Raw genomic sequence first — 13,785 nt, forward strand, 5'->3', positions numbered from 1 at the left:
ATGTATACACCACCCAAAGCAGCCACTAAGTAAACGTATGAAGACAACAGGATCACATTCCAGCATGCCATAAAGCAGAGGGTGGAAAAAGCTGTACAAAAGCAGCAAAGGATCTGTACACATTAGGACGAGACTTAAGCAGAAGTCAAGAATCAAAAGGACTCGGACAAGAGGCAGACCTTAAGCATCTTACTGAGGAAAACCTGGGCCTAGAATGGGCTGGAAGCCTCAGTAAAGACCTAGTACGGAAGACATATCTAGAAGATGAAAAGTGGGGAAGGAAGTAATAATGGCTTGGGGTACAAAGGAAGTATGGAGACGTGGCAAGGCAAGAGAGGAAGGATTATGACAAGGAGAAAGTAAGATTGAGCCAAAAAGTTCCATGCGTGGAATGGTAAGGAAAGAAAAGTTACATAGTTACATACAGGTTGGAATGAGAAGTGTAGTAATAGACCGTGTTATAAGGAGGGAAAAGAGGGAAATATAGAAAAAAAAACAAAGGAACATGGATTAATAATAGCGGACACTTAAGGCAAACACAAGACACAGAAGACTGTGGGAATATAAACTCTTAAAGGGGTTTTCTGGGCTTTTAATATTTAGGACCTTGATCTGATCCCTACACAATGGATAGCCCAGTCTACTTCCAGCTCCATCCATTGTGTAGTTCAGGTGCCAGTAGAGAACAGCTGATCCTAGCGGTGCTGGGCGTCAGACAACCACCGATCTGATAAGTCAAGAATAATAAGAACCTGGAAAAGCCCTTATAGTCCAGGGTCTGATTTGTATATTAGACATCCAAACAACTGGACGTGGTATAAACCTTGTTAATAGTCGATGAAGAATTTAGCTGGTCATGTACATTAGATAAGGTCAGCTAAGCCAAACGATTTTGCCCCAAATCTCCATCACCGTTCACTGTGCAGACATAATGACCTGTCCCCTGTATTCTATGTACTGAAAGTACTGAATGACAGGCCAAGGAGCCTTCACAAGGCTCCAGGCTGCCATAGAAATGGGACGCAGGCCCCGGAGCTTTCTTCGGTTGCCTGCGATCGTTGGGAAAGTGGTGCCTTGGTCAAAGCTGAGGGATTAATGCCTGTGATCGGTGCGGGCACTGATCGCGGGTATTAGTGCATGGTGTCTGCTGTATAAAACAGCAGACCCCGGGCAGCTATGGCGGCCACCCGGTTCCCGAGCGGCCACCATAGTTAAACACCCGGCATCCGCCGTAATAGTACGGCGGATGTCGGAAAGGGATTAACATACTGTAGCAGTTGTAACAAATGTATCACGCCAGCCTGCTATATTTCCTCAGCACATTTTGAACCTTTTTCAATCCTGGTAAGTTTATGCATCTCATGAGAATACAGGTAACTCATAGTAAGGCATTTTTCATGGTTGTCTTTGTTCCTCCAAACATCTCATCAGCATATTGACAAAGCTGTGATATCTCACCAATGGAGACACTCGGAGTCAGGTGACCCTAAACTATGGATGTTCAGGGCTGGGGAGAAACACCAAGTTATGGTGACAGACTCCCTTTAACACCCAGTTGTCACTTTATTCACACATATCGAGTAGGAATGACAGAGGAGATATTTACTAAGATGATAATGATATGATAATAAGTTATCTTTCCTTTCTAATATCTATTTATTAAGGTTTTGTTCATATCATAGAATCCTCCGGCATAAGAAGACTGTCCAATGTAACGTCAATCGTTAGCTTCTCTTTAGCAGGACACAGAAGGTCTAATCTACCCTGGGACTATATCCTGAACCAGCTCCGTATATTCAGTAGGCTAATGTTTGTTAGAATATCTCTCCTAGGCCCGATTAGGTTTTTTTTCATGAAACTGGGTGCGAAACCAGTGAGGGGAGATACAGTTTAGGAACAGACAAGCTACAATGTTGTGACTGCTATGACATTGTTACGCACAGAAATAGAAATTCCACCCTTATCTTAAATGACAAATAATGAAATTTTACCTGTCTTTCCTACGGTCGCCCATGGGTACAGTGCTGATGGAAATTCTAGGCAAGCTGGCAATGGAATTTTGTGACTGGCTACTTGCAAATGATGAGGTTTCTAAGTTGAGGGGAGAATGAGGAGGGCTGGCGAGGCTGGGACTGCTGCACTCGGACTGTGAAAGGGAACCTGGAAAGGAGAGACAAAAATGCACCGGGACTTATTTCTGTGTACACTACTATTATGTGCAGACTAGCATAGGAGCCCTCAGGTTACCCGGGCACCAAAAATGTCTACCTACCAAATTATATAATATATATAAATATATATAATATATATAAAATATAATCTATATAGCTGAACTGGCCTGAAAATCTGCAACGTGCAGACGTTTGTGAATCATCGTATTACCATCCACTTAACCTCTTACCGTATCACCATACATATAACCTTAAGTTCTTCCTGTAAGAAATTGGCCAATATGTGGAGATACTTTTTTACTATAGAAATAATTTCAATTTCAAGCCAGATGTGATAAATAATGATAGATAATAATAGTAACAACTATATAACATACCCCTGTCTGAACCCATCGGACACCTCAAATATCTTGGCGTTAGAGGAATTTTAATGCGTTCAGTCCTTGAGGATCCTGAAAAGCAAGAGGAAAAATGTCAGCGCTTCCACTGAGTGCAGTGCAGATACATCCAGCCATGCAATATTTTTTCATTTTGCATTTCGTTACTATTGTATTTCTTATCCTTACTAATAAGTTTGTGTGTTTGGATGTTTGTTCCTCAATCACACTGAAATGGACGAACGGAATACACTGCAATTTGACACATGCCTAGAATGGCTCCCGGAACAGAACATAGGCGCTTTCCCATCCCCGTAGATTGCCGGGATTGCTGACCGCGAACACCAAAATCACGGTGTATGCTGAAGGACCTGAGATGACGTCATCTCAGGCCCTTGCGCTGTTCTCCCATTGGATCACGCCGGCTCAAGCCGGCCACAGAGAGAGAGGAAGAAAATGGCGTTGCATATGTGGGCAGCCGAGTGCCGAACATGCCGCCATCGGTGGAGCCAGGCGAGTGGCGTGGATCGGTGAGACCACTGGGGCCACGGGGATCAGAAGGGGTAGGGGGAACTGGGACAAAGTTCGTCAAACCATTGTCTACATGTGGTGCTCCGTGCATGGCTACATGGGGCGTGGGTAGGGCAGAAGAGGGGCAGGCTTGAGAGGAGGGGAAGGAGTGGGGGGGAGCCGGGAGTGCAGAGGTGGGGCCGGGGGTCTGCGGGCGCGGTGGTCTGGGAGGGGCTTATGGCGGCCGCAAGGCAACGGGGGGACGCTGGAGGTGGGTCGCGCGGGGGGGGGGAGGAAGGGGGTCGCGGATGAAGTCGTGGGTAATGCTAGTAATATATGAGGCGGAAAAGCAAAAACAGAAGTTTGGAAAAAATGCAATAACATAACCTAGAGTTTACAAAAATTTTTAAAAAACAACTATTTTTATAGAAAGACATTTAGCATCCGGTCGCTACAAAGAGCATCTCTATTTTTTGGATGCATGCATTACAATGGCCACCATTTTCCCTGTGATGGCACTAAACATCCACTTTACGTTTGCTTATTCCTCTGTAGATTACAGCTGGTTATAGGGGATCCCTGTAGGGGTGAAGTCTAGGAATTGAGGAATATCTAACAAATACATAATAGCAATCTAAAAAGTACAAAAGTCTGCCATCTGCTGGTAGGTGGTCAACATCACATGAGAGATGGCAGACACCATTGCACAGTTGTTGGATCAGGAAGGGTCTCCACATTTAGGAATTAAAATGTTATTCCTAATTTAAGGTAAAGTTCTAAGAAATACTATATGCCAAGCGAATGATCGACGTGGGCCTGCATCTATCAGACGTCCATGGCATAGCTCGTGGAATAACTCATTTAAAGGAAGGATCCAAGAGAAATAAGGCTCAAAAATAAATAATAAGGAAAAAAAACTTGCACGTATTTGATGCCATCAAAGCAACTATGAAGAATATCCTAAATAATGCTTGCTTACCTAAACGGGCACTGGAAGGTAAAGAGTTGGAGCCATGTGGTACCCGAGGGCGGGTGGTATCACAGTATTCACTCGGGTGTTTGTGACTGAGGTCCAAGCTGAGCCTGCCATGGTGCTGTGCGCTGTGTAGGGTTACAATAATGTCATACAAAATACTCAATTTACCATCTTCACTTTAAGCAGAGTTAAACTTTTATACGTGTCCCAAAAACGGTTAAACAAAATTTTTTTTCTCTGTTTCCTTGTTTTTGACATAAGCGATCACTGTGTCCACATCACACAAACCAGAATGTCTATGGGCAACGTGATCCCCTGGCCATTACTGCAATGATGGTTACTGCAGTGTACATGTGACAATCCCCACATACACAGGAGTAATTCTATGTATTCTATGTAGAATTCTTAGTAACTTTGATCATATGGAAAGCATGCAGCACGGATACATTTTAAGGGGGTTAGAAAAGCATTATGTCTCGAGTTAAAGTCCCACCCTTGCTCCAAGGCTGAGCGACACACTGCAACGCAACCCTACTGACTGCAGGGAACCAGAGTTGCAATGCAAGAAAATCAGCCATGTTTCTGTAATCTTGCAGAACCCATTTAAGGATTATGTATATCTGCTATGTGTTGAACAAGTAAACAAAGATTAAACGAAAATCTGTACCTTTGATGCATGTGCTGAGAGCAGACCTGGCCTGTAGAGGAGGGACAATTATTAGACGGAACACGATGACTCCAAGCTGTGTAGATTGGATTCCTTAAAACTGCGGTAACAGCAGGACATGGAGCCAGGCTCCGAGGTACAGTACCTAATTAATATGCAATTTTAGGCTATGCATAATTGATAAAGCTACATAGATCAATAGTACATATAGCAGTATCAAAAGTATGGCACTTGAACAAAGAATCATTCACTTAGACAAGTCTTTAACTCACCTGACATACCAGATGCATACAAGGTAGATGCAAAAATGTCACTATGGCGGGGAGATCGGGTAGGAGAGAACCGGACCCACTCATGATTTAGTTCAGGAGACAGGCGATCCTCTGTACTAGGGGAAAATTTCTGTGAAGAGAGACATGAAACACTGAGTATAGGTGGGCTCTGAACGTTCACAGGTTATTGAAGAGCATGACGGATACTCACTTGTAGTGAATGGTGGGGAATGGAGACAGGTGCTAATCTGTGTTTTAAGGCTGGGGCAGACAAAGGTCTGGGCCTCTTCACCTCGGGCTCTTCTGCCCTTTGCAAGCAACTTTCCACCTCTCCGCTTCCTCTACAACCTGTCAGAGAACAATCTACCCCGTCCTCTCTGCAGCATTTTCCAACGCCTCGGTTATGATGGGTTTTATGGGTAATCTCTTGGGAGTTTGCGGAAAGAGAAGCCGGGAGAGGACTAGTGGGTGGCGAGCCGGCTGTGACGGTGGAATCGGATGCGGAGCTAGACTGGTGTCTATGTTTAAACTTAATGGAGTCGCTGCGCTTGGGAGGCGTTGGAGGAGACGGAGGTCGGTCTACTTTTGAAGGCTGGGATGAGTGAGATATGACTGACCCAGGGCTCATATAAGTCAGCTTTGGAGGCGTTTGAGGCCTCTTAAAAGTATCTGGATCAAAGATAGATTTTCTCTGTCTTGGTCTTTTAAAGACCGTAAACTCACTTTGGGAGTGTCCAGGGCTGACCATAACCTTTGGCCATGTGCCACTACTCCTCTTGCTAGTAGATGTTTCCACCAGGGCGTCTGTCATGGCATCAGTGTAGCCAATAGGTCTACCTTCCTCTTCTAGCAATTCATAGCCACGTCCCATAAAAGCATCTCCTCCTATAGACCCCAAGCTGTGCTCCGAGTGACTGTGGCAGCTCAGCTGAAGCGCTCTCTCCGATCCACTGCCGTCTCCCAGCTCTTTTTTGTGGTCCAGCATGTCTGTACGGAAGATGTCCGTCTGGGTGGAGCTGTTATTCTTTAGGTTCCTTTTATTCTGAGCCTGAATGTTCGGAGGGAGAATACGACAAGAATCCTTAAGGTTTTCAAAGAGGTTTTGTCCACTCCAAGATGTAGCGGGTGGGAAGACCTGTAATGAAAATCATAAGTAACTGCAAGCTAACATAGAAAAGTATCACCTTCTACTGTGAGAATAAAGACAAAAAACCAAAAAAACAAGAATATACAGACTCACAGACTCTCAACAAAGAACATTTTTATACCTGTGCTTTATCAGATTTGTTGGCCCAGCAAACCTGATCGTAATACTCATGCATGCGTAACACACACGTCAGAAGAAGAGCTAAAAGCTGAGCAACTACATATCAAGGTAGTATATCTAATGGAAGCGTTTCTATTGTGACAAAACAGGAACACCTTGCAAAGAGGTCACGGTAACTTTGTCACAATAAGTTTCTGTGCGCACTGCATCTGAGCCCTGCAATACATCTGGCATACATGTAGGGAAGTGCTCACTATGTACAAGTCAATGTATGACGGTGCCTACATTGAGTTTCCTCTATGTCAGAAGTATATATGCCAGGAAATATTCCCAACGTATGTCTCCGACAGACAGTATGCACAAAACCTAATAAAGCTAGTTTATGATTTCCTGCAGCGACGTGTAACGCTTCCATGTGTTAAGAGTTGCATTTGCTTTCTCATCTCAATGTTGTGCAATGTACAGTGGATGTGCAAAAGTTTCAACTCCTAGCAGTAAAGTGATGCTTGGCACTGGGTAGCCAATTATTTCATACCAAGCTGCATTCGACCACAGGATATTAGCTGTCGGTTACAGAGGACTCCTACAAGTTATGGTCGGAGCACATCTCCTGAATGTACTAGAAGGGGTTAAACTGCTTTTCATGTGTAAGGTGACAGATGTCCTGGAAAACCTCATACAGAGAGCAATGGCTGCATTACCTTTAGCAGAGAGATGCTGAGTGATTCCCGACAGCTCCGGAGCAGAGCTTCACATTCTGTAATGGATTTGTTGTCCAACGCTATGCCATTGATCTGCAATGAGAGATTATAACAGATTGCCAAATGCACAGGCATATAATATGGCGTCAGCCTTATGACAGTGATGTAACTGGGACTATTTAGCACTGTCATCCTTTAGTACTTATCTTGCATGCACATTTAAAGGGATTCTACCACCACCACTTGCTTATTCAACTTTTGTTCCATAAGCAAATGCATTTTATTTTAAAAGTTCCATACAGTTCCGATTAAAGCACAAATAGGTTTGTTATCTTTTGTTTGCTATTGTTTTCCTAAGGGTGAGGCTGTGAGAGATGGCGGGTGGTGGCAGCTAAATGTTTGCAAATGTGGGGTTGCTTCCTCCTATGTAGCCTAGTGTGATAGGCGAGTGTGGAAGAGGAGTCCCCCTTTATGGTCACATGTGCAGTTGAGTACGGTGTATGAACCCCTGACAGGTTGGTGGCGAATGGGACGTTCACTATGTCACTAACCAGTGCTACATCAGCGTATAAGTGGTTTAGAAAGGTTTATTTTATGGTGGTAGACTACTTTTAAGTCCTGTTCAAGTCTATAGCCAGACCATCACTATTCAGTGATATGGAGATCTTGGTGTAGAAACCAAAGGTGCAAACAAACAGTCGAGATCCCGGCCTACAGAAACATCCCAGTAAAATCATATGACGTCTCCATGTTGCAAATAAAGGGATACCTTTATTCAGGTTATTCCTTGTATAAAAGAGACATGCAATTTTCCAATAGCTATGGATGTTTGCTGTCATTCCATAGAAACTTTCATTGTTCACCCCAGGATATAGACATCTGTCCTGGCCAAGTCACAGACACACAGGCAGATAGCAGTAACTGCAAATGTGTGCATATCACATGGACAGGAAGGAAAATAATGAGATTGTATCGCCTCCTATAGGGAATGGTCTCTCAATGCAATGTCGGCATGCAGTAAAAGTAAAGTTAAGGTAACAACAAAAATGATTTGCAATTGATTAAACGAATATTCCCCACACACCAGCCATTCATGGCATATCCTATTAATGTGCCAGAATGGATTTTAGCCTTGCACATGCATAGTGAATTTAAGGTAAAGCGGTTCACACTTACGGCCACGACTCTGTCACCAACCGTCAGAGAACCTTCTTTGGCCGCAGGGCTCCCAGGCATCACAGATGCCACCAATACCCCGGTCTCCAAGGAAATGCCGCTATCTGTAACAAACAATCAGATATCTTTATTGCTATTCACAGATACAGTATCATTTCATAGGTGACGCTAGGTTCACACTAGCGTTCACCTGTCCGTTCTGAGCTTTCCGTCTTCTGCATGCCAGAAGTCGGAAAGCTCAGACCGGGTCCGGCCGTGAGCGGCGGTGAGCGTTTTATGCTCTCCGCCACGAAACCGGATTTTTTTTATCCGGACACAGAGTACTGCATGTCCGACTGTGTCCGGATTATAAAACCCGGTTTCGCGGCGGAGAGCATAAAATGCTCACCGCCGCTCACGGCCGGACATCTCTCTCACCCATTCAAATGAATGGGTGAGAGAGACTCCTGCAGGTTTCCGTCTCCTGCCTCTGTTTTAGGCATGAAACGGAAACCTGCACAACGGAGTTCACAACGCAGATGTGAACGAGCCCTTAAAGGGGTTTTCCGGGACTTTGATATTGACAGCCTATACTTGGGATAGATTAACTCTCGACACTCCCACCTTCACCTGATCAGGCCACATGTCTTATGGTTTACCTTACACAGTTCTATACTATACATTTTGAGACTAGGACTTGGAAAAATCCATTTCAAATGCACAAATGCCTTCTACAGATTTGCACCCAGATATCGGAGAATAAGCTAGACCCTATTTTTCATATATGACATTTTTTACTTTATGTGATGATAGCTTCATAATGCATTTACCTATTCAGGTGATTCCAAGACTGTTTTTTCGTGACACAATGTACTTTATGTTGGGGGTTATTTCTGGTCATTATACCTGTCCTTTTTTTTAACAAACAAATGCAAAGACAGCAACCATCCCAGCTTGAACCCACCATGAAAAAAAAAAAAAAAAATGGCAACGATCCCACTTCTGTAATCGCCGCCATTCGTATTCTATCCGTCAGTGACTAATAGTGGCGATGGCTAATGTGGGACCGCCATCATTTGTCTGTGATGGTCTGCTGTAAGGAACAGAAGCCATCACAACTATTTTAGGTGAAAGGGAGGAAGGAGGGAGCGGGCAAGCTGGTCAGTAATATTACTGAGCTGAGCGTTAATGTAGTATAGGCCGTGACGTACTATTATGTCGCAGAGCGTTAAAGGGATTTTAAAATGAATTACTGATGCCCTATGCTAAGGCTAGGTCATCAATGTCAGATCGCTGAGGCTTGACACCGAACATTCCCATGAATCAGCTATAGACAGCCCTGTACTCTGTGCACTGGTCAGGCCTTGCGGATCAGCTTCCATCCACTGATATTGATGACCTCAGAGGTAGCACACAAGAGAAGGAGTCTATGGATGGATAATCTTATGGCCAATTCAGTCAACTCAAGTCTAATGTGCATTGACCTGTAACACAACTGAACCAAATCACTCTTTGCAGTAGACAGTATTGTCTAAAATAAAAAAGCAATCTAATCACAGAGGTAACTACACATATTTGGTGGCAGCAGCCTGTCATTACATTACAGACTATACAGACATAATTTCATCATCTCTATGCAAGGATTTCATAGGGCCCGAACCTTTCTGAGTGCCCAGGTTGATATGCAGAGGCGTTACAATCCGACTTCCAAGAGACTTTCTTCTCCGGATCACCATATTGATGACATCTCCTCCGCTGAGGACGGCTTTTATTAACTGTTTCCGATCCTTGTTAGTAAGATCCACATCATTTATCTTCAGGAGACAGTCATTCACCCTGAAAGAAAGGTTCTGCAATGATTCTTCTTTATCTACTGTATTTAAAAGTGTGCAAAAACAATAAAACCCAGATGGACAAATAGGGGCTCTGCAAATAACACAGCATTCCCGGAAGAACTTCTCTGCATGAGAATCAATATATCAAAATCTGGACGTCCTCGGCAGGTTAAATTGTCAGATGGCATAGCCATCAGATGTACAACATAAGCCCAACATGCGCCAAAAAACTGATTGCAATACCATGTGACTTACTTTTTACATGTTTTGCACTTTACTGGACTGTTTTCAAAAGGGGAACTTTGGTAAGCGGCATCAAATGCGCCAAAATTTTTCATAGCATGCACCACAATATTGATGCAAACCAAGAAGTGGTTAAGTAAGAGAAACGTAATTAATAGAGATGAGCGAACACTGTTCGGATCAGGAGATCCGAACAGCACGCTCCCATAGAAATGAATGGAAGAACCTGTGACACTGGCTGGCCACCGGCAAAATCAGCGTCACAGGTGCTTCCATTCATTTCTATGGGAGCGTGCTGATCGGATCGGCTGATCCGAACAGTGTTCGCTCATCTCTAGTAATTAACACTCTAAGAATAAATAAATCTGCCACAGCAAATCTTCAATTGCGTTCATCTTGTTCAAAAAATTATTTGCACACATACGTCATTACTAGAGATGAGCGAACAGTGTTCTATCGAACACATGTTCGATCGGATATCAGGGTGTTCGCCATGTTCGAATCGAATCGAACACCACGTGGTAAAGTGCGCCAAAATTCGATTCCCCTCCCACCTTCCCTGGCGCCTTTTTTGCACCAATAACAGCGCAGGGGAGGTGGGACAGGAACTACGACACTGGGGGCATTGAAAAAAATTGGAAAAAGTCATTGGCTGCCGAAATCAGGTGACCTCCATTTTAGACGAATAGTGGATTTCAAATCCGGGTCATATGAGAATGTGAACTTTGTGACTATGAGACAGGGATAGCTGTACAGGCAGGGATAGCTAGGGATAACCTTTATTTAGGGGGGAATGTTATTAAAAATAACTTTTTGGGGCTCTATCGGGTGTGTAATTGTGATTTTTGTGAGATAAACTTTTTCCCATAGGGATGCATTGGCCAGCGCTGATTGGCCGAATTCCGTACTCTGGCCAATCAGTGCTGGCCAATGCATTCTATTAGCTTGATGAAGCAGAGTGTGCACAAGGGTTCAAGCGCACCCTCGGCTCTGATGTAGCAGAGCCGAGGCTGCACAAGGGTTCAAGCGCACCCTCGGCTCTGATGTAGGAGAGCCGAGGGTGCACTTGAACCCTTGTGCACCCTCAGCTCTGCTACATCAGAGCCGAGGGTGCGCTTGAACCCTTGTGCACACTCTGCTTCATCAAGCTAATAGAATGCATTGGCCAGCGCTGATTGGCCAATGTATTCTATTAGCCTGATGAAGTAGAGCTGAATGTGTGTGCTAAGCACACACATTCAGCTCTACTTCATCGGGCTAATAGAATGCATTGGCCAGCGCTGATTGGCCAGAGTACGGAACTCGACCAATCAGCGCTGGCTCTGCTGGAGGAGGCGGAGTCTAAGATCGCTCCACACCAGTCTCCATTCAGGTCCGACCTTAGACTCCGCCTCCTCCGGCAGAGCCAGCGCTGATTGGCCGAAGGCTGGCCAATGCATTCCTATGCGAATGCAGAGACTTAGCAGTGCTGAGTCAGTTTTGCTCAACTACACATCTGATGCACCCTCGGCACTGCTACATCAGATGTAGCAATCTGATGTAGCAGAGCCGAGGGTGCACTAGAACCCCTGTGCAAACTCAGTTCACGCTAATAGAATGCATTGGCCAGCGCTGATTGGCCAATGCATTCTATTAGCCCGATGAAGTAGAGCTGAATGTGTGTGCTAAGCACACACATTCAGCACTGCTTCATCACGCCAATACAATGCATTAGCCAGTGCTGATTGGCCAGAGTACGGAATTCGGCCAATCAGCGCTGGCTCTGCTGGAGGAGGCGGAGTCTAAGGTCGGACCTGAATGGAGACTGGTGTGGAGCGATCTTAGACTCCGCCTCCTCCAGCAGAGCCAGCGCTGATTGGTCGAGTTCCGTACTCTGGCCAATCAGCGCTGGCCAATGCATTCTATTAGCCCGATGAAGTAGAGCTGAATGTGTGTGCTTAGCACACACATTCAGCTCTACTTCATCAGGCTAATAGAATACATTGGCCAATCAGCGCTGGCCAATGCATTCTATTAGCTTGATGAAGCAGAGTGTGCACAAGGGTTCAAGCGCACCCTCAGCTCTGATGTAGCAGAGCCGAGGGTGCACAAGGGTTCAAGTGCACCCTCGGCTCTCCTACATCAGAGCCGAGGGTGCGCTTGAACCCTTGTGCAGCCTCGGCTCTGCTACATCAGAGCCGAGGGTGCGCTTGAACCCTTGTGCACACTCTGCTTCATCAAGCTAATAGAATGCATTGGCCAGCACTGATTGGCCAGAGTACGGAATTCGGCCAATCAGCGCTGGCCAATGCATTCTATTAGCCCGATGAAGTAGAGCTGAATGTGTGTGCTAAGCACACACATTCAGCACTGCTTCATCACGCCAATACAATGCATTAGCCAGTGCTGATTGGCCAGAGTACGGAATTCGGCCAATCAGCGCTGGCTCTGCTGGAGGAGGCGGAGTCTAAGATCGCTCCACACCAGTCTCCATTCAGGTCCGACCTTAGACTCCGCCTCCTCCGGCAGAGCCAGCGCTGATTGGCCGAAGGCTGGCCAATGCATTCCTATGCGAATGCAGAGACTTAGCAGTGCTGAGTCAGTTTTGCTCAACTACACATCTGATGCACCCTCGGCACTGCTACATCAGATGTAGCAATCTGATGTAGCAGAGCCGAGGGTGCACTAGAACCCCTGTGCAAACTCAGCTCACGCTAATAGAATGCATTGGCCAGCGCTGATTGGCCAATGCATTCTATTAGCCCGATGAAGTAGAGCTGAATGTGTGTGCTAAGCACACACATTCAGCACTGCTTCATCACGCCAATACAATGCATTAGCCAGTGCTGATTGGCCAGAGTACGGAATTCGGCCAATCAGCGCTGGCTCTGCTGGAGGAGGCGGAGTCTAAGGTCGGACCTGAATGGAGACTGGTGTGGAGCGATCTTAGACTCCGCCTCCTCCAGCAGAGCCAGCGCTGATTGGTCGAGTTCCGTACTCTGGCCAATCAGCGCTGGCCAATGCATTCTATTAGCCCGATGAAGTAGAGCTGAATGTGTGTGCTTAGCACACACATTCAGCTCTACTTCATCAGGCTAATAGAATACATTGGCCAATCAGCGCTGGCCAATGCATTCTATTAGCTTGATGAAGCAGAGTGTGCACAAGGGTTCAAGCGCACCCTCAGCTCTGATGTAGCAGAGCCGAGGGTGCACAAGGGTTCAAGTGCACCCTCGGCTCTCCTACATCAGAGCCGAGGGTGCGCTTGAACCCTTGTGCAGCCTCGGCTCTGCTACATCAGAGCCGAGGGTGCGCTTGAACCCTTGTGCACACTCTGCTTCATCAAGCTAATAGAATGCATTGGCCAGCACTGACTGGCCAGAGTACGGAATTCGGCCAATCAGCGCTGGCCAATGCATTCTATTAGCCCGATGAAGTAGAGCTGAATGTGTGTGCTAAGCACACACATTCAGCACTGCTTCATCACGCCAATACAATGCATTAGCCAGTGCTGATTGGCCAGAGTACGGAATTCGGCCAATCAGCGCTGGCTCTGCTGGAGGAGGCGGAGTCTAAGATCGCTCCACACCAGTCTCCATTCAGGTCCGACCTTAGACTCCGCCTCCTCCAGC

General features: G+C 45.7%; 1 protein-coding gene across 3 annotated transcripts in view; it reads right to left on the minus strand.

Annotated features, from left to right (window-relative positions):
• The window catches only part of DLG5 (discs large MAGUK scaffold protein 5), a 54,842-nt gene that overhangs the window by 11,495 nt on the left and 29,562 nt on the right, over positions 1-13,785 (minus strand). For 2 of the 3 annotated variants that reach the window (XM_075257897.1, XM_075257896.1), the window contains 9 exons: positions 9,757-9,932; positions 8,118-8,221; positions 6,942-7,034; positions 5,185-6,108; positions 4,974-5,103; positions 4,702-4,846; positions 4,038-4,159; positions 2,549-2,623; positions 1,992-2,160 (listed from right to left, as the gene is read on the minus strand). In XM_075257897.1, coding sequence (XP_075113998.1) covers positions 1,992-2,160; positions 2,549-2,623; positions 4,038-4,159; positions 4,702-4,846; positions 4,974-5,103; positions 5,185-6,108; positions 6,942-7,034; positions 8,118-8,221; positions 9,757-9,932 — 1,938 coding nt within the window. The remainder of the gene's footprint in view (positions 1-1,991; positions 2,161-2,548; positions 2,624-4,037; positions 4,160-4,701; positions 4,847-4,973; positions 5,104-5,184; positions 6,109-6,941; positions 7,035-8,117; positions 8,222-9,756; positions 9,933-13,785) is intronic. The other variant, XM_075257898.1, reaches the window with a different exon arrangement.

This window comes from Leptodactylus fuscus, chromosome 10 (genome assembly GCF_031893055.1).
Source record: "Leptodactylus fuscus isolate aLepFus1 chromosome 10, aLepFus1.hap2, whole genome shotgun sequence".
Classification (NCBI taxonomy): Eukaryota; Metazoa; Chordata; class Amphibia; order Anura; family Leptodactylidae; genus Leptodactylus; species Leptodactylus fuscus.